General features: G+C 46.9%; 1 protein-coding gene across 1 annotated transcript in view; it reads left to right on the forward strand.

The window, feature by feature from the left end:
• The first annotated feature begins 236 nt into the window (after positions 1-236).
• The window catches only part of PIEZO2 (piezo type mechanosensitive ion channel component 2), a 345,750-nt gene continuing 325,358 nt past the window's right edge, over positions 237-20,628 (forward strand). The window contains exon 1 of the mRNA XM_059894050.1: positions 237-462. Within this exon, the coding sequence (XP_059750033.1) occupies positions 399-462 (64 nt within the window). The 5' untranslated portion in view covers positions 237-398. The remainder of the gene's footprint in view (positions 463-20,628) is intronic.

Here is a 20,628-nt window from a genome sequence, read left to right on the forward strand (position 1 = left end):
GAGCCGACAGAAGAACAGCACGCCCTTCTCGCCCCTTTCCTCGCTGCACCGCCTCGCGGGGCCCTCCTGAAGTGCCCCGTACCCCGCCCCGCTCCGGCCTCCGCCACCCGCTGCAGAAGCCGCCGGCGCCGGATCGGGGAGTACACACCGGATGGGCCGGCCGTGCGGGGTCGGGCGCCCGGCGAGTGGGCTTCCTAGAGCCTGCTGAGCGGCGGCCGGGAGAGCGGAGAGGGGCGGCCGGGAGTGGAGAGCGCGCCCTCGGGGCGCACAGCGCGGCGGCCCTCGCAGAGGCGATGCCCGGGCGGCTGGGAGCCGCCGGCCGCAGGAGGCCTTAGGCGGGCATGGGCTTGGCAGCCCAGTCCTAGCGACCCTCTGCTCCGACTCGCCGGACGGACGCGATGGCCTCGGAAGTGGTGTGCGGGCTCATCTTCAGGCTGCTGCTCCCCGTCTGCCTGGCAGTAGGTGAGTGTTTTCCGCTCTCCGAGATTCCAGGGTGAGGGGGCGGGCTTCGGAGCAAACCCGGGTCACTGGCTCGAGTGCCCGGCACCCGGTTCGGAGAACCCGCGCCGCAGTCCCGGTGCCACAGCCGGGCACTGGCACTTTCCGCGTCGGAGCGCACGAGCGGGGTCTCCACGAGCGGGGTCTCTCTCAACGGTCCAGCTGCAGAGTCCGGGCGACCGGGCTCGGCCTGTGCTGGAGACTGTTGAATTTAGTTACACGTGGAATTTTTTTGTGGAGTGCTGACTCGTGCACAAAGGATGCGAATCTGGCTGGAAGGCAGTTGTAGACCCCCTTCCCAGGATCGTACAAGAGTCCCCCTCTGTCTGTCCCTAGACACAGGGTGCACGGTGAACCAGACGGTTCCTAGGCCACCTCTCCCTTATCCAGTATCCCAGCCATTGTGAAGGAAAAAGGGAAGGACTCAGGTCGTTCTAAAAAGAACAGGAGGGCGCCAGGAAGCAGTGTCCCCAAGTTGCTTACTTTCTTTTTCTCTCACAAAAGCCGCTACAACAAAAGTGCTGGTCGCGGAGGCTGCAGACACCAAGACCCATCCCCCACTCCGGCGCCGTCCAGACAGATCTGTCGCCGGTTAGAGAGTCGCACTGGGACAACGAGGCTTAAGGGAGGGCCAGAAGGGAGCCTCGCCGACTCCCAGGCAAGGATCTCACTATTTCTACGCGGCTGGCAGGGCGTGAAAAGCCACTGGTGTCAGGTCCAAAGACACGGGCCCGGCGGTGGGCTTGGAGTGAGAGTTGCCGAGTTTCTCCTCTAGTAGACTGTGTCTGCTACGCTGAACCCCACTCCTAAGGTGGCTGTGGGCGCCTAGCTCTCCCCTGTCCCCACCAGAGCTAGGAAAGATAACACTTCTTACCAAGTAGCAATTGCATTTACAAAGAGAGCCTGACCTGTGCAGAAAAAGCTACCTTTTTCCATTTTGCCAGAGGTGGAGGAATCAAGATCACACCTGTGCTAAGTGTCTTCTTTGAGCAGGTAATCGAAAGGGGGCCCTGGAGGGGTTCCTGAGGGTTGATCCCAGCTCCCGGGGGGAATTTTGTAGTCGAGTATTAACAGGCAAGAAACCTCCGCGGAAAACCGAGAAGGCTTGCCGAGTGGAAACAGCTGGAGGCGAGAGGCCTGGTCTTCGGGCAGGAGGAGGGACCAGCACGGATGCCAGCCTCGGCCTCTTTGCCACTTGAATTTCAGGGCAGGACCGTTTTGCAGGGATCTTTGTCCTTGATCATCGCTCCTGTAGGTGAGGAGCGCAGCTCCCACGAAGCTGCTGAGGGCCTCTCTCCCCGTCAGTTTGCTTGAGTTTGAGAAGAAAAAAGCCTTTGGGAAAGCGATCTGGGGAAATAGCGCGGCTGCTTCACAGGTCGCGTCCTGTCTGGGGGCCCGCTGACGCCGTGCCTGGCTCATTACCTATTTGCCGAGTGGACGCTAGAGCCTGGGTTAACCAGGGGCTTTCGGTGTGGGGTCGACTCGCGGTTGTCAGTGAGGTGGGGAGTGGCTCCCCGCCGCCCCGGTCTCCGCAGTCCCTCCACCTCCCTTCCCCTCCTCCCCCGTCTCGGCGGGGTGGCAGCTCCTGGGGACTGTCGGAAGAGTCAGGCGGGTGGTTTCCTGCGGCGCACCCCTAGCGGGGCGAAAGGACAGCAGGGATTACCCGCTGATGGCCAGGGACCTCGTGCTGAGCTTGGCGCTCTCAGGACCCAGCTCGCTTGCCCCGATGGTCCGCGGACGCTGGGGTGGGGGCCGTGTCATTCCGACTCAGCATGGGGGTCTACACCGCAAAGTCCTTCTGCAGGATTGTTGAGCTCTGCCCTCCCGAGGGCCGGGGCGCGGCACACTCCCAGTTCTAGCGCCAGAGCCGCGAGGCGAGAGCCGGATGCTCCCAGGGGCGCCGGGAGGAGCGGCGACCACGGTCGCGTGGTGGGATCCCGCCACCGCCCGGCCCCTTTGCCCCTCTCCCTGGCCTCCTCCCCGCGCCCCTGGGCCCCGCGATGTGGTCACCGCCCGAGGAGCGCTGGGGCCCAGCCAGGCTCGCCCGGGGGTGGGATGCGCACGTGCGCCCAGTGGCCCCCTGACCTTCCCGGCGGGAGGGCGGCGTCCGGGGACAGAGGAGGGCCGCGTCGCCCGCCGCCCTGCACCGCCTTCCCTTCCAGCTCGTTCCTCTGGATTCCCCCCGCCTTCCGGGTTCAGGGAGGCTAACCTGTGTGTGTGTGGAAGGGTGCGCGCGGGGTGGGCCGTATCATGTTATCTCCTGTGGCTCCCCACTCCTCGGAGGAGGAAGGGGAAGGACTTGGACCTTGAACCTAGCCCCCTGCCTGGATGAGAGCAGAGCTCCTGGGAGGACCAGAGCTCTGACCCCCGACTGACCCCTCACTGGTCGGTGAGGAAAGACAACCCACTTCCGACGGCTAATGCGCCTTCTAGCCTTTGTACTTGACTTGCAGGACGAAAGGCAGCTGGGTGGGTGTCGCCTGATTCGGGCATTCAGTTCTCTTCTATAGGAAGTGGATGTTTTCAAGGTTATTGGAGGGTTTTCAGGTCTGCCTGCTCCCAAGGTGCTACTAAATCAAATATTCAGGTTTCCCTAATATCCTGGGCACGGAGAGTGCAGTGATCCACTTGCCATTAGAATCGATTTTTACGTTTTAGCCGTCTATTTTTATATCTGGCTAAGGCAGCCTTCAAAGCCAAGCATTTGCAGAAGCTCATGCATTTCTCTTTAAAACCACTCCTCCAACATCATTTCAATGGACTGTTGAAATGTTTCTGCACATGGATGCCCTAGTCTCTTCACCTAAGGATGGATGCTAAAAATTAACTGCCATTGTGTTTAATTCGATGTTTGAGTTCTTTCTTTTTCTGTAAAAGAAATTTACAGAGAAATGATAAGTGAAATCAGCCCTCTTTTATGCAGGTTAGGTGACTCTTAAGTGTTTAAAGCAGAACAAAACTGTAGTATAATATAATATGATGTCATATATCACATGATATGATATATATGATATGATATAATATGTTAATCATCCAAAGTGGACATCCAGTGGCAGGTTTTCCTACATCAATAGAGACTGAAAATTTTAAAGATCTCCAAAATTGTCTGTGAGTACTTGGGTAGCCACCCTGATTTTTTTTTTTTTCTTTAAACCTTACATGAAAGAGAACCTAGACAAAACCTTCCATAACATTATGCAATCTTTAATAATTATAATAATATCTGGTCACTGTTGAGCACTTTAGAAATATTTTTACATTTATTTTTTTTGGCTTGACTCTACTGTCCCACCCAACTTTAAGTAAATGGTTTGAGTCCATTCCTGGGTTGGGAACCGGTTGGCATATTTTTATTCACACGCTGCTGACCATTCATTCCATCTCGCCTGCTGTTGCTTGGAGTCTCCTAATGTCTTTCCTGGAAGAGCTGACTTAACGTTATTTTGGGGGGAGGAGAGGGGAGCCTGGCTTGGACAGAACAGATTGGTCCAGGAGGGGAAGAGTTACAAGGCATCGCGAGTTTATGCTTCCCCTAAATGAGGTGACCAGAGCCAAACAGGAGACTGTGTAGATTATGAAAAGAATCAGCCAACCAGCTAGTGCTCTGAGGGCAAGTCATACTTGGATAATATTGCAGATCCACCAAGAATCTCTAAAATTCCCTTTAGAGATAGCTGGATTAAAATGAGCAAAACTTCGGAGTCACTTTTGGAATATGTACGAGTATGGCTATAGCTAAACATAATTTCCTCTGTATTGTGTAATATATTTTCCCCTGTAACGCGTGTCATTTTGTAATCACACTTACACGTACTCCAAGAATTACCAATGAGCAGGGCCTAGAGTCTCCCCGGCCTCTGCTGTAGCTGTCAGAGATAGGCGGTCTCAGCTGCTGAAGGATGCATTGGCAGCTTTAATATCATTTTCTTTTCCATCACACCTTCTCAGCCTTAGATAGGTGTATACTATTTATCACTTTCAGAAAGGACAAGAGTGCTAGGGAAAAGGATTGGGAATTTATAGCTTAAATCTAAAATAAAGTATTTCGTAAACAGACAGGCAAGATCATTTTGTCACTTGGGCAGTAAAAGCTGGAGCCATGTGTCCACCCCATAGTTTGTCACTGGGTCTGTCCCCCTACAGGCCATGTGTGCCTGCTTATCATTTGGGGAGGAGGGTGCAATTTAAGAGACCTCCATTCACATCCTGGCTCTGATTGCAGAGTTGGTTTGCCTTGTTTGTTTCTCTTCCTGCACATTGGAGATATTAATACCTTCTTCCTGCACACCTTGGGTAATGCCTGACACACTGCAGGTACTCTTAAAGGGAGGGATTATGACTGCTTTTGTGAGTATAGTGGCAGGAAGGCTTGAGGAAAGTCTGCGTACAAGTTAACAGACTAGCAGGTGGTGACATGAGTCATAAGGAACCTGAGTTGAGTAGATGGGATTCGTATGAAAGCAGTTTAGTACTGAAATCTAGAGCTGAATTATGCGATTGAAAGTTGGTTTGTGTGTGGCAGGAGGATTTTTAATGATCAGGATTTTTCTCGACATTTTATTCAATATTCTATGTATCTGCATTGCATTCTAATTAAATAATAGATTCTCCCTAGAACTATACTGACGATGTTTACTTTTGTCTTCCTGAGGCTATGCCATCATTTTCATAGTCTTTAATATGATCTTATTTTTCAATTTCTCTGTGTTTATTACATGGACATTTCCCTTTCATATCCTATGCTACTACCAGTTAATTGTTTATAAAGTTGCATAGTAACAGTGTAATATTATAATTTTTTCCATAAATGTCCAGGAGAACTTAGAATAGTGTACGTGTAGCTGCATATTTAAGAGCGCTTGATTGAAGAATATGATGATACGATGTATAGAATGTAAAACATTAAATTTTGTAAGATTTGTAGATTTACACAGTTGTTTTGAGGACATGCAGTCAGATCAACAAAATAAAGCCAATATCTGAATGGAGGCTAAACACAAGGTTGAATTGGAAAACACTGAAACAATATTTGGCTGTAAGAGATAAACCTAGAGGAAGCTTATCGCATTCACCAGCCCCTCACTTGGCCTCTTAGACCCATTAGGACATGGCAGGATCAAGAAAATGAGGAGACCACACGCTAAATGTCTGTTCAGAGAGCACATCAGACACACAGTTTGTAGCAATTTCATAATTTTTGAACTGTCCAATAACTAGCTAATGGGAATTCAAGAGTGATAACATGCAAAGTTGCATTTTTCCTATTTATTGATAGATTTAAAAAACTATACATACTATCAATTTAAAAATGTTTTTCCAGGCTCCTGCAGAATATACAATTTTGGTTTGCTTCTTTTCATCATATGGAATGGTGATGTCTCCTGATTCATAACCTGCTATTTTTGAATTCTTCTTTTCAGCTTTACTGGTAGACACACGTTAGCATCAAACTAGGATATTATGGGGGAATATTTCAACTTTTTTCTATGTGAATTTCAAACTTTCCACACATTTCATAACAAAGCATGGACTGGGTGTATCCGTGTGGTTAGTTCTGTGGCAATTTCATCTGTCACCAGGGGGGTGAAGGTTTTGCTGAGACTTTCAGTGCTCTCTTAGGGAGTTATTTTCTCTATGACCCAAACTCAGAGGATTCTCCCCTGGGCACTTTTTCCCTCTCTGAACTACCACCGCCCCCCCCCCCCCCGCCCCCTAAACTTAATGCCATCAATGTCAGGCATCCTGTCCTCGCCCTGAGCCACCTCCCGTGTGCTCAGAGCAAGCTTTCCTTCCACTCCTGAACCTGCACATTTCTGATGAGATGGTTGGTACCACTGCCCGCAGGTTGGTACCACTGCCCGCAGGTTGGTACCATTGTCCAGATCACGCACCGTGCTCATAGATGTCCCCTAGGTTTGTCTTTGCTCTTTCGCCTTGGCTGGCAGAAGTGTTGCCTGGGTTCACATCCTGTATGTCCTGCAGTCTTGGGGGGGCCTCAAGCCTCCGCCTTGGCCTCTTGGCCTCTGTCCATCCTACCAGTCCGCTGAGCCATGTGCCTTCCCCAGCTTGAAGCCCCTTCCAGAATCTGCCCTGCGGTGAGGAAAACGTGGTGCTTTTCTTCTTCCCATCACATCCCAGCCTCCCCGCAGCAAATCTGGGGGAGCCGTGTGGCCACGCCCACCTCCACCACGGGGCGTAGCCTCGGCCAGGCAAGTGTGCAATCCTGGCCTGGGAATGAGGAGATTCTTTTCTTTGGGTGACAGATGGCCCTTTCAGCCCGTTCTAAGCAAAGACGAGTCCCCTTTTCAGTATAGGTTCTCAGGGTAATGAGGCTGAGATGAGACGAACTTTTATTTCCCTCACGTGACAGTCGGGTTGCAGTGCGCATGCTCACTGTGCTCTGGGAGGTGGTCCAACGGGGCCGTCACAGCTCTGCTGTCCCGCCGGAGTTGGCGTCCATCCCTGTGGCTCAAGTTCGCTGTTCCCACGTCCACGTCCAGCTGGAGGATGGACGGAGGACACACAGAGGGACCCCCTTCCTCACCATCCCAGGACACAACCTGGAGGTCACATGACTCACTCCTGCTCACATCCCATTAGCCTGACTTGGATAATGTCATTTACCTACCTGACTGCAAGGGAGGCTGGGGAATGTCATCTTCATTTCGGCTGGTCATGGGCTTCTGCTGCAGTGATGAGAATAGAGAAGGGATATTCGTGTACAAATCTCCATCTGTGCCTCCTGTAGGTGAGGGTGACTTATGTGCCTTGCAGACACCTGATTTTTCTACCCCGCCATCCGCCCTTGGCTTCTAGACCCAGGACCAGACTCAAGTCCCAGCAACTCCCGAATGTGAGGTGCAGAATGTGAGTCGGGAGGAGGTGCACTACCCTCCAGAGAGCTGCTGGAGTTTCCCGATTTATAGCGACAGATCTGAGGACTGTGTAGGAATGGGTGCTGGGGGTGTGGGATAATGTGGAAGAAGCACGAAGCTGGCTCTGCCCGAGCTTATTGTTGTGGAGCCACCAAGCAGCGGTTCTGGATTCTGGATGTGAGGAAAGCCGCAGGCTCAGCTCACCGCAGAGCAGCCCACCCTGAGGAGGGACCCCTGTGCTGCCAGCTATGCCTTCTTCTCACTTTTCCCACCACATTTCCTTGAGCCACAAGTCTCTTCATTCAAAGTGTAAATATCTGTGGAAAAATAAGAGGACGATTTCTCATCCTTGTGTTTGTATAAGTTGGTTCAAATAGCTTGTTTCCCTCCTATTGCTTAGTTGGGGCAGGATGGGCAACCTAACTGAATGGGGGGAGCAGTGTGGGATGGTGGATGTGGAGAAGGTCTAGATGCCAGGGGTATCTTAAGAGGCCAGACTACCACTGGGCGTTTAGGGGTTTACCAAGAAGAGTTCTGCTACGAAGAGTAGCAGGGCTAGCTCCTTACACAGGAAACAGAACACAAAGATTCTTTCTCTTCCTCCTTCTTTTGTTTGTAGTGTATGGTTTCTGACATCCAAGGGGAAATATGCCTCAGCTCTAAAGCCTGGTTGTTTAGATCCCCATCTTGGCCTGTCATACTAGCTGTGTGATGTTGATCAAGATGCTTAACCTCTCTGTTCTTCAGTGGTTTCACTTGTAAGACAAGTTGTTAGTAATGGTACCTAGCTCAGAGGGCTGCTGATGGTGCTTGTAAAGCCCTTGGTGCGGTGCCTAGCCTGTGGTAAATACTTAATAAAACTTAGGTCTCCTTATGAGTTGCAAACTCAGAATTTAGGCATTATTATTAGTCTGAGGTGAGTCTGAGGACCTGCTCCTTTGGGGCAAGGTAGTTTCCACGGGCAGATAATTTGCAGTTGCAATAACTTCCAAGGAAGCTTCAGAACAAGACCTGATTTGAGGACAGTCTGTGTGCCCCCCCGCAACCCCTAGTCAGACAGGCAGGGAGGCCTCTGTGCCACTGCTCGTTGTTACCTTTGAAACCATGGGACGTCTGCTCACCTTTAATTCTCCTTCCTAGGCAGGCTGAATTGCTTCCTCTGTGTTCACCCGGCACTTTGCTTCATATAATCACGGACTTTAAAATTTTTTTATTGAAGTATAGTTGATTTACAATATTGTGCCAATCTCTGCTGTACAGCAAAGTGACTCAGCTTTACACATATATACATTCTTTTTTTAATATTCTTTTCCATTATGGTTTATCCCAGGAGATTGGATATAATTCCTCGTGCTATATAGTAGGACCTTGTTGTTTATCCATCCTAAATGTAATAGTTTGCATCTGCCAACCCCAAATTCCCAGTCCATCCCTCTCCCTCCCCCTCCCCCTTGGCAACCACAAGTCTGATCTCTATGTCTGAACCACAGAGTTTTGTACTAAGTTATGTGATCCCACTCTTCCCTGCCACGTACCTGCAAGTTCAGGGACCCCATGTGATCCTTTGTCACATCCCCAGCACTAAACTTACTGCATAACACACAGTAGGTAGTAAATAGATATTTTTAGGGTTTTTTTAAACTGTAAAAATTGTATCCCATCATTACCGTTCAGCTGTCCAGGCAGGGCTGTGACCCACAGTGAACACTGAAGAAATATTGCCAACTGATTGATTAATGAAATCAAGGGCTAAATTTTTTCCCTTGACTATTTCAGAAGTCTGAAAAAAGAGTTAAGTCTAGCATCTTACAGCTATGGGTTTTTACATCTTTGAATATAAAATTCATGACGGTCTAATTTGAATGCTCTGCAACTTTCCTAAATGTGAATTTTCTCAGTAGGACAATTAATACCTTTTACTTGCTTTGCAGTGAATAGAGAAAGAAAAACCTGCTTGATGGTGGTAAAGCTTGCCCGGAGCATCATCCTTGAAGTGCATATTATTTTTTAAAATGTTTTTAGCTCTCCTTGAACCACACAAATCGATCTGTTTTCTGTTGCGGTTGAATTCCCAGAGTCAGCAGTTTTGGCCACAGGTGCAGAAAAGGAGGAAGGATGGAGGACCTTAGCAACTGAGAAGCTGGAGCAGAGTGCCATGGAAACGGGTTATAGATCCACGCAGACCCGAGTCCTCCCTCCTCCTGCTGTCCTGGGACTGTGCCCGCCTGCTGGCAGGTGCTGCTCTGGCATCTTGGCGAGAACACGTCCCCTGCTTGGGGATCCAGGCAGCACGTATTTTGGGAGGCACCCTGGTCTGAAGGTCTTAAGGCCAAGTCTCCATCCTGTTACTAACGAGCTATGGGACTTTGCCAATTCATGGAAACGCTCTGTTCCTCAATTACACTATCTAGAAAATGAGGCGTTAGAGGCTAAGGAATATTTTCCTGATTCTCCAGTAATATTTCTGCACATACTTTCCTTCAATATGAGAAGGGGTGACTAGAAAGCAGTACTTTTTAGCCAACACACCAGAATTCTTTCATCTAAATTGTTCTGGTCTCTTAATAACCATCAGACTTAACATATTTCACACTTGATCTGTAAGAATTGTTAGGAATTGCTAAGGAAAATAATTTTCTATCATGTTAGGTATTCGATGGAGCATTTTTTAGAACAGTTGGTTATGAAGGAGACACACTCAAGCTGAGGTTTTGCAGTCCTCATTTTTTGGTGGTTTTCCCTCACTTGCTGCCAGCACAGTATCACATAGAGCACACACCCTCTGTGATGGTAACAGCGAGAACTCCAAACTGTGTGGTCAAGTGTGCTGTAGAATCGGCTGTGTGTGGCTTTGCAGAAATAAAAGAATTTTACCACCTGCAGTTTATGATCAGACATGCCTATAAAGAAAATCAAACCACATAGAGTTACCAACTGAAGTGAAATGAAATTGTCAGGGCGTAGAACTGTATAGACAAGATTTGAATCAGAGAAAGATATTTTGAGTAAAATACTGAACTTTATCACAAAGCATAACGTTTCAGTGACCTCACAGACCTTCTGAGATCTTAGCTGGGCAGTTCTGTTACCCAGAAAAGGAAATGGGAGGTGGCACAAAAATCTCTGGTGTGTGTAGGACAGGTGAGAGTCGTAGGTGCTTCTTGCCCTTCAGAGCCTCCCCCTTCCTATTCCTTCCCCTCCTTCACTCCTCCTCCTACTTGACTCTTGGCCTTGGGGCCTGAACTCAGAGAGGCAGGTGAGCAGTGAAGCATCCTCAGGTAGAGCCAGACCTCTCCCACCCTGTTCCCGACAGAGCAGCTGCAGCTCAGGCCTGGGCCGGACCATTTTCAGTCCGGGAAGAGAAGATTAAAGGCCAGATGACAAGGCTGGGGGGAGAGGGATTGCAATAAAATGGGGTTTGTTTCTGGCGAGCCAGCATTTTTCAGAAGCCTCTGGCTCCCTAAAACTTCTAATTAACCACAAACCCCTTCAGCAGTAATTTTCGAAGCGTCGTCACTTTTGCTGTTGCATCACTTTGGAGTCACAGTGCGTCTCTGACCCGTGGTGGCAGGGCCGGCCTGACAACCCTCACCTCCTACACTGGGTTTAGCTTATAATTACTCTGGGCTATTTTCAAACCTGAAAACCACCCTCAACAATTTCCCACCATCGAGATTATTAAAAGGGACGTGGCAGCGGCCCCAAACGCATTTCTTAAATTGGGTACCTAAGTACTTTGAGCAGTTATCTTTAGAATAAGAGTATGTCTTCCCAAAGTTACTACCTCGAAGGGAACAAATCTCAGATGTTACCTTATCCTTGGGACAGTGATTGGTTACCTATTCCAATATGTCTAGACTCAGGTTTACCTGTTACATCTAGTCCTGGAGAGTGTATTTTAAATGTAGTGCTGATCTTCCAAAGAGGGAAAAGATGCTAGTCAAACAAACTCTGTTTAGAATAACTTTGCAACATAATCATATTTTATACATTTGAATATGTATATAATGCATCTTCTTTAAAAAAAGGTATTTGAAGTGTGGTTTTAATGGTCCATTGGTGACTGTGTTTCTTCCCATCACTCTTTAAAATATTCATCTGATTTTGGCCAACTTTTCTTGCCCCTACCCTGTTATCCATTTCCCAGAACTCACTAGAACTCGCAGTGATCCAGGTCTGTCCACGCGCCCAGGCCTTTCTATCTGAAGGCAGCACCGGCTCTGGTTTACCCCAGTGTCAAAGGAAGCTCACGTCTGATTTTCTGTGGATTTGTGTCTTGTGATGACTTCTGACATGCTTGCTTTCTGGGTTTCTTTATTGGCTGTTGCCCAAGAGGAGTTTGACAATGTTTAAAAATCTTATCTTGAAGTTCTCTAAATATCAACATTTACATTTTCCCACCTGAGAATTCCTGGTTCAGCTATTGGCACTTCGTCCATCTCAATTTTCAATAAAAACATAAGATATTCTTTTGTTACCTAATTTCTTCTTTCTACTTAAGAATTAAGCAACATGGGAGGCAAACATAAGAGAGAGATTTTCAGGTTATCCGTGCGGTCTGCAGCTCGGAGCTGTCTGGTCACCGGTTTTCGTTCTCCCACCCTCACTAGATCCCTCTGTACCCACTGCGGGTGGTGTGAGGGCCTCAGCCCCTTGGGTTCTTGTTTCCAGGCTGACAACAAGCTACTAGGCGTTCATTCAGGGTCCTTGTGGTTTATTCACTCATTCTCAGTGTGTACTTCAGTGGGGTTGCTTCGTAAACACACCCACCATTTAGCATCACTGTTCTTGTGTCTTCTTGGTATTGGTTCCACGATGCACATACGTTTGCTTCCTTTTCAACGTTTCTCTCTAGAGGGCATCACAGGTACCCATCTGACACGTGGCTACGTAAATATAAAGAGTGGCTGTCTCTTGCCAGGTGGAGGTTCAAACTTCATAGACTCTCAGATGTGAGGTACCCCAGACATAGCTCAGCACCCCCCACTGTTACCCAACCAAACCTGGGTCTGCTTGCCCCACATGCAGCAAAGCCGATCTGCTGACAAGGGTTGTGGTGAAGGAAAGTATAGTGTTTATTGCAGGTGCCGAGCAAGGAGAGCGGGCAGCTCGGGCCTAAAAGATCCGAAATCCCCCCTACCCCACATGGCTTTCAGGGAAGGGAGTTTAAAAGCAACGTTAAGGGTGAGGGTCACAGGATGTGTGATCAGCTCGTGGACCTTCTTCTGATTGGTTGGTTGTGAGGTAACGGGGTGATGTTTTGGGAATCTCAACCTTCTGGTTCCAACCAGTCTGGGGTCTGCATGCTTGTGGTCAGCGTGTAGTCACCATCCTCCACATGGTGGGTGTCTTAGTTTCTACAGAACATCTTAAAGATATGCATCAGGTTATAACAACCTATATCCCTTCAGGAGGGAACTAGGATAATAAGGTGACTTTATTCTCCGAATAATGAACTGCTTGAGCCTGCTGTTTGGAACTTGGGAAACACCAAACAAGAAGTAGGGGATGTTGAGGGGCTGGTACCCAGAAAGAACCCTGCAGGGTTCTGTTTCAGTTTCAGTCCCCCCTTTTCTTTGATTCTCCTCAATCCTTAGGGGAACAGGGATGGGACATAAAGGGAATGAGGTTTTGGACAGAGAGATTCATCACACAGTCGTCAGGGGACTCGGTTTTAGGGGGACTCATTTTCACTCCCCCTCATCTTCCCTCAGTAATAACCAAGTCCCCACCTCCTCCTTCTTCCAGCTTCCAGAACTTTTCCAGGGACATGGGCTTCTAGTCATAGGGCCGGGTCCAGCCTTTGCTGACCTCACTTGTCACTGGTGATGAGATGAAGACAAATTCAGGGAATTTCCTGGTGGTTAATACTTGGCGCTTTCACTGCTGACGACTCGGGTTCAATCCCTGTTCGGGAAATTAAGATCCTGCAAGCTGTGAGGTGTGGCCAAAAAAAAAACAAGACAAGTTTCAAGGTGGGTGGCTCCTCTGAGCCTCCATTTCTCCATCTGAAAAATGGCAGAACTCACATCTATCTCAAAACGACAGAAAGAAGTAAATGAAATGATGTCAGCCAGGCCCCTGGCTGCACCTGGCTGACAAATTGAGGGCCAACCCACTGCCCTGTCGCTTTTCCTTTCTCTCCCACGTGTTTGGGCCTCTCCCCACCGCCTGCCCTCTGAGCACTGTGCCCTGACATTGTCTTGGCTGCTCTGACTCAGAGCCTTGAGGATTGGAATGCCTCCCGGGGTACCTGGTGTGAACTGGGCAAAAACCTGTTACCGAAAAGAGGGTGATTCTGAGGGCGGGGATTCAGTGACTGATGAGGATAAAATACACCAGTTCTGTTTCCAGCCAGGGTGCTAAAGTATGTTTTCTGAGAAGCTCGTGGTGTTTTAAATTCAGTTATAATTCTGTAAAGTGATCTCTTAGTAAAATACACAAAGTATAGGAAGGAGGGTGGATTTGTCTTCAACAGCGGTCTGTGTGGACAAAGGTTACTGAGCAGTGAACTGTCTCAGGTTTGCTCTGTGGTGTTATAGGTGGTAAACTTATTTTCATTCTTATTAGATATCAGAGCTGTACAGCTAACTCTGTATTTCTTGGTTGATTTTCTCAGTATTTCTTGGTTGATTTTTTTTTTTCTTACTGTTATTTCAGACACAGAACTTAATGATCATAAAATGTCTTATATTTTAAGTTGTGGAAATCTTAACTTTCCTACCGAATTGTGATTCTTGCAATATTTGAATTCTGTGAACATTTTCCCAGTTTGAGATTTAATTGATAACAACCAGATAATTTCATAAGAAACCAGGTGGAGTTGAATGATCTCCTTTGCCCTTAGGATGTGGTTCAAGTTGAGTATGTTAGGTGTCAAACTCGGCTCCAAAGAGCAGGTTTTGATGGTTCTTTGAGGATGGCTTACTTAGTTGGATAGGTTTAATAATTATGGTTTCTTGATTTGAACATTTTTTAAAAATGAAGTAAGGATGAATGATTTTCTGCTAGTTGTTAAGTGAGCCAAATAGTGAGAATTCAAAAGTGGTACAAGAGACTATCCTATTTTGTGCAATGAAAAAAAATTCCAAAACATGATACAAATGTGAGTCTCTGTGCTTATCTGTAATATAAAAATTAATAATTTTGTAATAAGTGGAAAGACATTAAGCAGAGTAAATAAATACTTTTCAGTGTTTTATTAATTATTGAATCTGATGTTCTGAGGATATTCAAAATTCCTTGAGGGTGTCAAGAAATTTTTCACATAATAATGCCAAAATTCCTGCTCAGAAGAGCATTTTCAATTACGGGTCATGTAAATTTCTAGTACCTTGGGCAGTGGGCTGTGCTATTTTAGCCCGACTCCTGATACAGTTAGAATGAGTTTATGATCATGAGTTATACGAAGTTCTGATTTAATTGCCCCGAAGTTCGAAGCTACCTTTGCAGTTCCACTAGTGTCTTATACAACATATTATGAATTCCACGGCGGAACTTGCAGGCATATTACAAATGTAGGATCCTACTAATTTCCAGGAAGGGATGTTAAGGGGTCATAAGCATCAGAGATCTCCTGTGGTGTAGCAAAATCAATGGAAAACTTCCCAAGGGCAGAGTTTGTTCTGAATTTGTTTATTAACATTGGTATATGTGATGGTTATCTACCTGATGTTGGCCAGTTTCCCAACGTGGGAAAGTCACGAGCAAATAAACGAAGTAGAGCTTTGGATGTTTTGTCAGTGTGGAAAACAGCGATTTGTTAATTGAGACCTGATGCCTTCATTATAGTAAGTGATTGACACAACCAGGAAACTCAAAACACCCTTGCAGAAATCATCCATTTCTATCTCGTCATGGCCATTTCTCTGGATGGTTCCACGGGGAGACAGTCAAGGCAGACCTTGATTCTACTTTAAAAAGTAAGTGATTCACCTGTGCTTTTCTCACTGGCCTTCACGGTTTTTCTAGTTTTTCCTCCTTACTGTCAAGTTCATACTGTGCCATGGCGAGTCCCTACACAGAGTTAAGCAGTCACCATGTAAAGGCTGCTGAGCCTCTGGTTTGGAGCTGACCTCGTCTGACCCCAGCTGTGCAGCCTGGATTCTGGGTGACGCTGGGGTGCCCTCTGCACCCCATTTCTCCCGTACGCAAAACGCGGTGATTAGAGGACCCATCTAATTGGCCTGCTAAGAGGATTACAGTATGCCTGGCATATTTTAAACCTGAATATGTAAAATGTCTAGAATTTATTTTATATCTTTTCTGTGGAAAACTTGAAGTACTTGAAATATGGAAAATTCTCCAGAATAGTTGATTGATTTATTCAGTTTTTAATAAAATGTAATAAATGACTGCTTTGTGCCCCTGGCTGGGCTGGAGACTCAGGATGCAGAAGAAGCAAGTAGGACCCCTGGCCCCCCATCCCAGGCACCCTGCACTCGCTGCTCCTTGTTCTTACAGCTCCCCAAAGTACGTGTTGAATCTTATTTTATGGAGGAAAATGCTTCCCATGCCTCTGGACAGTCCCTTCCCCACATGCCGGCCACACTGATTGCTTTAACACTTAGATCAGATGTCATTCCTCCGCTTAAAACCTCCAGCACTTCCTTGCTTAGAAAACAAACGCTAAATCCCTAATGCAGCCAGTGGAGCTGTGGCCCCTGCATCTCTGACTGCACTGGAATTATTTTATTTCTCCATGCAGCTGTTTTTGCTTTCAGGCCTTTGCCCTGACTGTTCGCTCCAAGGCACAGCCTTCCCCCAGGGCCCAGCCTAAATGTCACCCGTCAGGTGACACCTAGACACCCTCCTCCCCCACTCACTGCCACGTCACACCTCCTCATGGTCTCCCCGGTACTTGGTGCTGGCTGGTTCCTTTCATGGCAGTGAGTTTGCCTCTCATCCCCTCAGTTCCCTGCCCCCCACACCCCGATGCTCCGACTTCAGCATCTCCAGTGGGGCCCTGCCTGTGGCCAGCACATGAGTTCAGTTCATTACGGTAACGCGTACACAACAATGGAAACGGCATCACACACTCATCCATTCCACCTATTTCTGTCTCAGTTTCCTCACCTGTAAAGTGGAGGGAGGGAGTACCTCCCTCGTAGGGTGATTGGAGAATTTTTTTAAAAATTAATGTATTTAAAGTGCTGCTAACATAGTATTTGACACATAGTAAGCGTTTAATAAATAGAGTTGTGATGACGTTGATCTCTCATTGATTCATTCAACAGTCATTGATTGGTCAACCAATACGGCTAGGTTCTGGGAAGACAAAAAATGTAGGAGGCATGGTACCCGCCCTTGGGAACCTCCTTGAACTCTAGGTAACCCAGATTCGCTGTCTTATGAGGATGACCCAAGGAAACATGCTAACTGTGCCCATCAGGTTGTGTACGTTGAGTGATGGGGGAGGGGACCAAGAAACTGACCCCAATGTAGGAAGGTTAGTCCCCAGTGTGTGGACGCGGCTCCTGATGGGCCCCGAGGACACTGAGATGAGTCCCTGCCAGCCGGGAGCCCACGGTCGGCCGCAGGCCAGTGAGATGAGCCTGGGGTGGGTTCAAGGCCGAGGAGAACGAGGATGCAGGGATCAGCCTGGCTCGTAACAGCCCACCCCTTACCACCAAATCCCACTTTCAGAAAATGATGTAATAAAACTGTGACTGAAGAACACTTTTGTTGACACTTCTGGGAATGTTTACCTTAAAGCAACGGGACAAGGACTTGAGCCAAAGAGACAAATGTCCAGCATGGAGGTTGAGGGTGGGTGACCTGCTGGAGGCTGCTGTGGGCTTGGATGGAGACGGGGCCTCCAGCCTCTCCTGAGGGCCTTAGGGCAGGGCGGCCGCAGATCCAGGGTGAGTGCAGATGGAAAGCCGGCGTATTGGGGGAATAACTAGAGTCACACATCCTTTGATTTGGGGTGAGGACAGCACCCCGTGGGTAAGACCAGATGCACTTCCTGTCGGCTGCATCTTCCCTCTGAAATTGTGTCGTTGCCCTGGAGGTTGAAGCAGCAGCAGATGTGACTTGCTCTGTTCATATCGCACTTGGCTTATCTTATCTTAGACGAGGCTGGCCGCTTTGTGCAGTCAAGTCGATGAAAAGCCAGTGCTGGCAAAGACATCTAAACATTTCAGAAAATCTGCTCAGAGAAAGGACCCAAAGTTGCTGCCAGCCGGAGCTGGAAGGCTGTCCTCTCCGGAGCTGGCGTCTCTTTTTTCTGGCCTAGAGCTTAATCCCAGCTTTGAAGTTTCTTTCTTTCTTTCCTTGTGGTTACAAGAGGACTTTGTAAAACCAGAAGGCTCTTCCCTGAAGGGTGGTCCTGTATGTAAGATGGTGCGTGTTATGGTTTCCTCAGACGTTGGGAGGAAACGATGTAGCCCCTTAATGAGCTGTGCTGGCCTTTCAGCTCTAAACACGTGCCTTGTCAGCTAACAGAGCCATCACTGTCTGTGTGATGGGAATGACTTATTTCTTTCCTCAAGTATCTTGAGGTAATGGGAGAAGTTGGATTTTAAAAGTATTGAAATGTCAAATTCATCTTGCAAGCGCTGTGGTGATGCTAATGCCTGATAACCATGTTTCTTATCTACAGACATGTCACATTTTATAAAAGTATTTCATACACTTTTACACTGTAAGCCCAAGAAAGGCAGGGACTGTGGTTTCCTTTGTCACACAGTGTCCCACCCCCTGGAGCTCTGGGTGCCTGGCAGGTGGAGGACTCACTGTGCATCTGTGTGCCTGTGTGACGGGCTTGTAGGTGTGAATAAGTTCATGGAAGCAGTCTTTCTCTCTTTTAATACTTGCAAGTGCTCTGTGAAACAGATATTACTACGTTGATGGTATATATATATGTGTATACACACACACACACACACACACACACACACACACACACAATGGAATACTACTCAGCCATAAAAAAGAATGAAATAATGCCATTTGCAGCAACAGGGATGGACCTAGAGATTGTCATACTAAGTGAAGTAAGCCAGAGAGAGAGACAAATATTTACCACATGATATCACTTATATGTGGAATCTAAAAAAAAAAAAAGATACTAATGAACTTATTTCCAAAACAGAAAGAGATTCACAGACATAAAAAACAAATTTATGGTTACCAAAGGGGAAAGGGGGAGGGATAAATTAGGAGGTTGGGATTAACATATACATACTACAATATATAAAATAGATAATCAACAAGGACCTACTGTATAGCACAGGGAACTATACTCGATATTTTGTAATAACCTATAAGGGAAGACAATCTGAAGAAGAATATATCAATATATATAAATACATATCTATGTATAACTGAATCTCTGTGCTGTACACCTGAAACTAACACGATATTATAAGTGAACTATACTTCAATAAAAGAAGAATATTTAAAAAAGAATATGAAAAAGAATATATATATGTATAACTGAATCACTCTGCTGTACACCAGAAACTAACACAACATTGTAAATCAACTATACTCCAATAAAATAAATTAAAAAAAAAGAAATACATATTACTACATTGAATTCACACTCAAAGAAATGGAAGGCGGAAATAGCTTTTGTGTGAGAAAATGACAACTCAGAAAAATTAAGTAACTTTTTTTTGTGTGGTCCAGTGGAGGCCCTCTGTGAAGTGTTAAGTCCAGTCCACACAAAAGTGATTCTCAGTGAGTACTGACTCGCATAAATGCTCCCAATCTGGATTTTTCCTCCTATTTTCTCCATTTCTGCCAGAGCGACGACCTTTTTAAACTGGACACTGACCGAGTGCAGCCCAGTGCATAAATCGTAGCATTGTTTTTGGATTCGAGGGTGTCGTTTATTCTGAGTGGGTGAGTGAAAGGGTGGCTTCCCTGCTGGATTTTCCTGACTCTGCCAGCAGGAAGGACTGTGCTGTCACGCCCCTGAGGGTCTCATCCCTGGGGACCTGCCCCGAGTCAGTCTTCTGCTGACGCCCTGGTGCTCATCCTGGCTGCGGTCGAGAGGGGCTGGTAGAGAGAGGTCCTTGAATCAAGGAGCGAGGTGGAGCTTCCTTGATTCCCCATCTGCTTTGGAACCCTTGTCCTTAGCTGCTAAGGTGGGAGGCGTCCAGCATTCTGCACGTTTCTTCATGGGACATCTGTGCACCAAGGTGTGTCCTGCAGGTGTTTTCAGTGAGCATTTTTGGATTGTTTTTTTCTATTGCACAGAATTCTAGAATGTTATATTCTGTTGCTGTTCTGTTTCTAGGGCCTGACCCCGTAAATGATAACTTGAGTCTCACAGAAAATGCAGAGAGGAACTAGGGAGGGAATTCATTAATTCTTTGTCTTCATTTATGCTGGGTCCTCAGGTGGCAGCCTTCATGATCCTCCAGGAATAGAAAGTTGCCGAGTGATCTGGTCCCACGTGTAGGCAAGTGTTGGGGCCTTTCACATGATCCCCTGCAGTCGCCTGGAAATGTCCCCATCCATTTATGCCACAGATACGTGATGGAGATGCCCACTGTCTGCCAGGCACAGTGCTTGTTTCCTGTGCTTACCTGCGATGATGTGTTTATCTTTACAGTAAAGGAGGTTGCAGGTCTCTGCCTTGTGATGAGGTGAACTTAAAACAGTTTACGTTCTGGAAAATGAAGGGATTCATTCCTCAGCATTCAGTAGTCAGGCTTTAAGCCAATAAGAAGGGGTCTCTACTAATTCACCTCATTTAGTGAAATTTTACTTATCTAGAAATCAAAAAGCTAGAGGCAGATTTTTCTCTCCTGGAATTAGCAAGTCTTCATCTCATTGGAAAGTGTTCATAATGGAAGCACCTCTCTCTCCTGCTCTAAGTTAGTTAGCATTTATTGGATGGGAAAACCAAGTGTCTCAATGAAAGACTGATATTGTGTGTGCTTGCTTTTAAAAAAACCCCACACATTTTATATATATTGATCAACTTTAATTCTCAGGAAATTAAATGATTAAGACTTATCTTGTTTGTTTTAAAACTCCAGTATCTAAAGAATTTACAAAAATAAACCATCAGTTTATTAGAATGAGCCTTCTGGCTGCTCTTGGATGAAAAAAATTTTATCCAAGGATCTTGTGGACAAATCTTGCTGAATTCAGGGACAAGCTCTTTGCGGCTTTTCCCTCCTCATTCCTGTCACTGATGAGTTTCACCTCATTATTTTTATTAATAGAAAAATCTACTTGTGAATAATTAGTTTGAAAAATTTATTTCAGAACTTGGGTTTGTTTTCTATGCAGTATT

The sequence above is a fragment of the Balaenoptera ricei genome, chromosome 14 (assembly GCF_028023285.1).
Source record: "Balaenoptera ricei isolate mBalRic1 chromosome 14, mBalRic1.hap2, whole genome shotgun sequence".
NCBI classification, from domain to species: domain Eukaryota; kingdom Metazoa; phylum Chordata; class Mammalia; order Artiodactyla; family Balaenopteridae; genus Balaenoptera; species Balaenoptera ricei.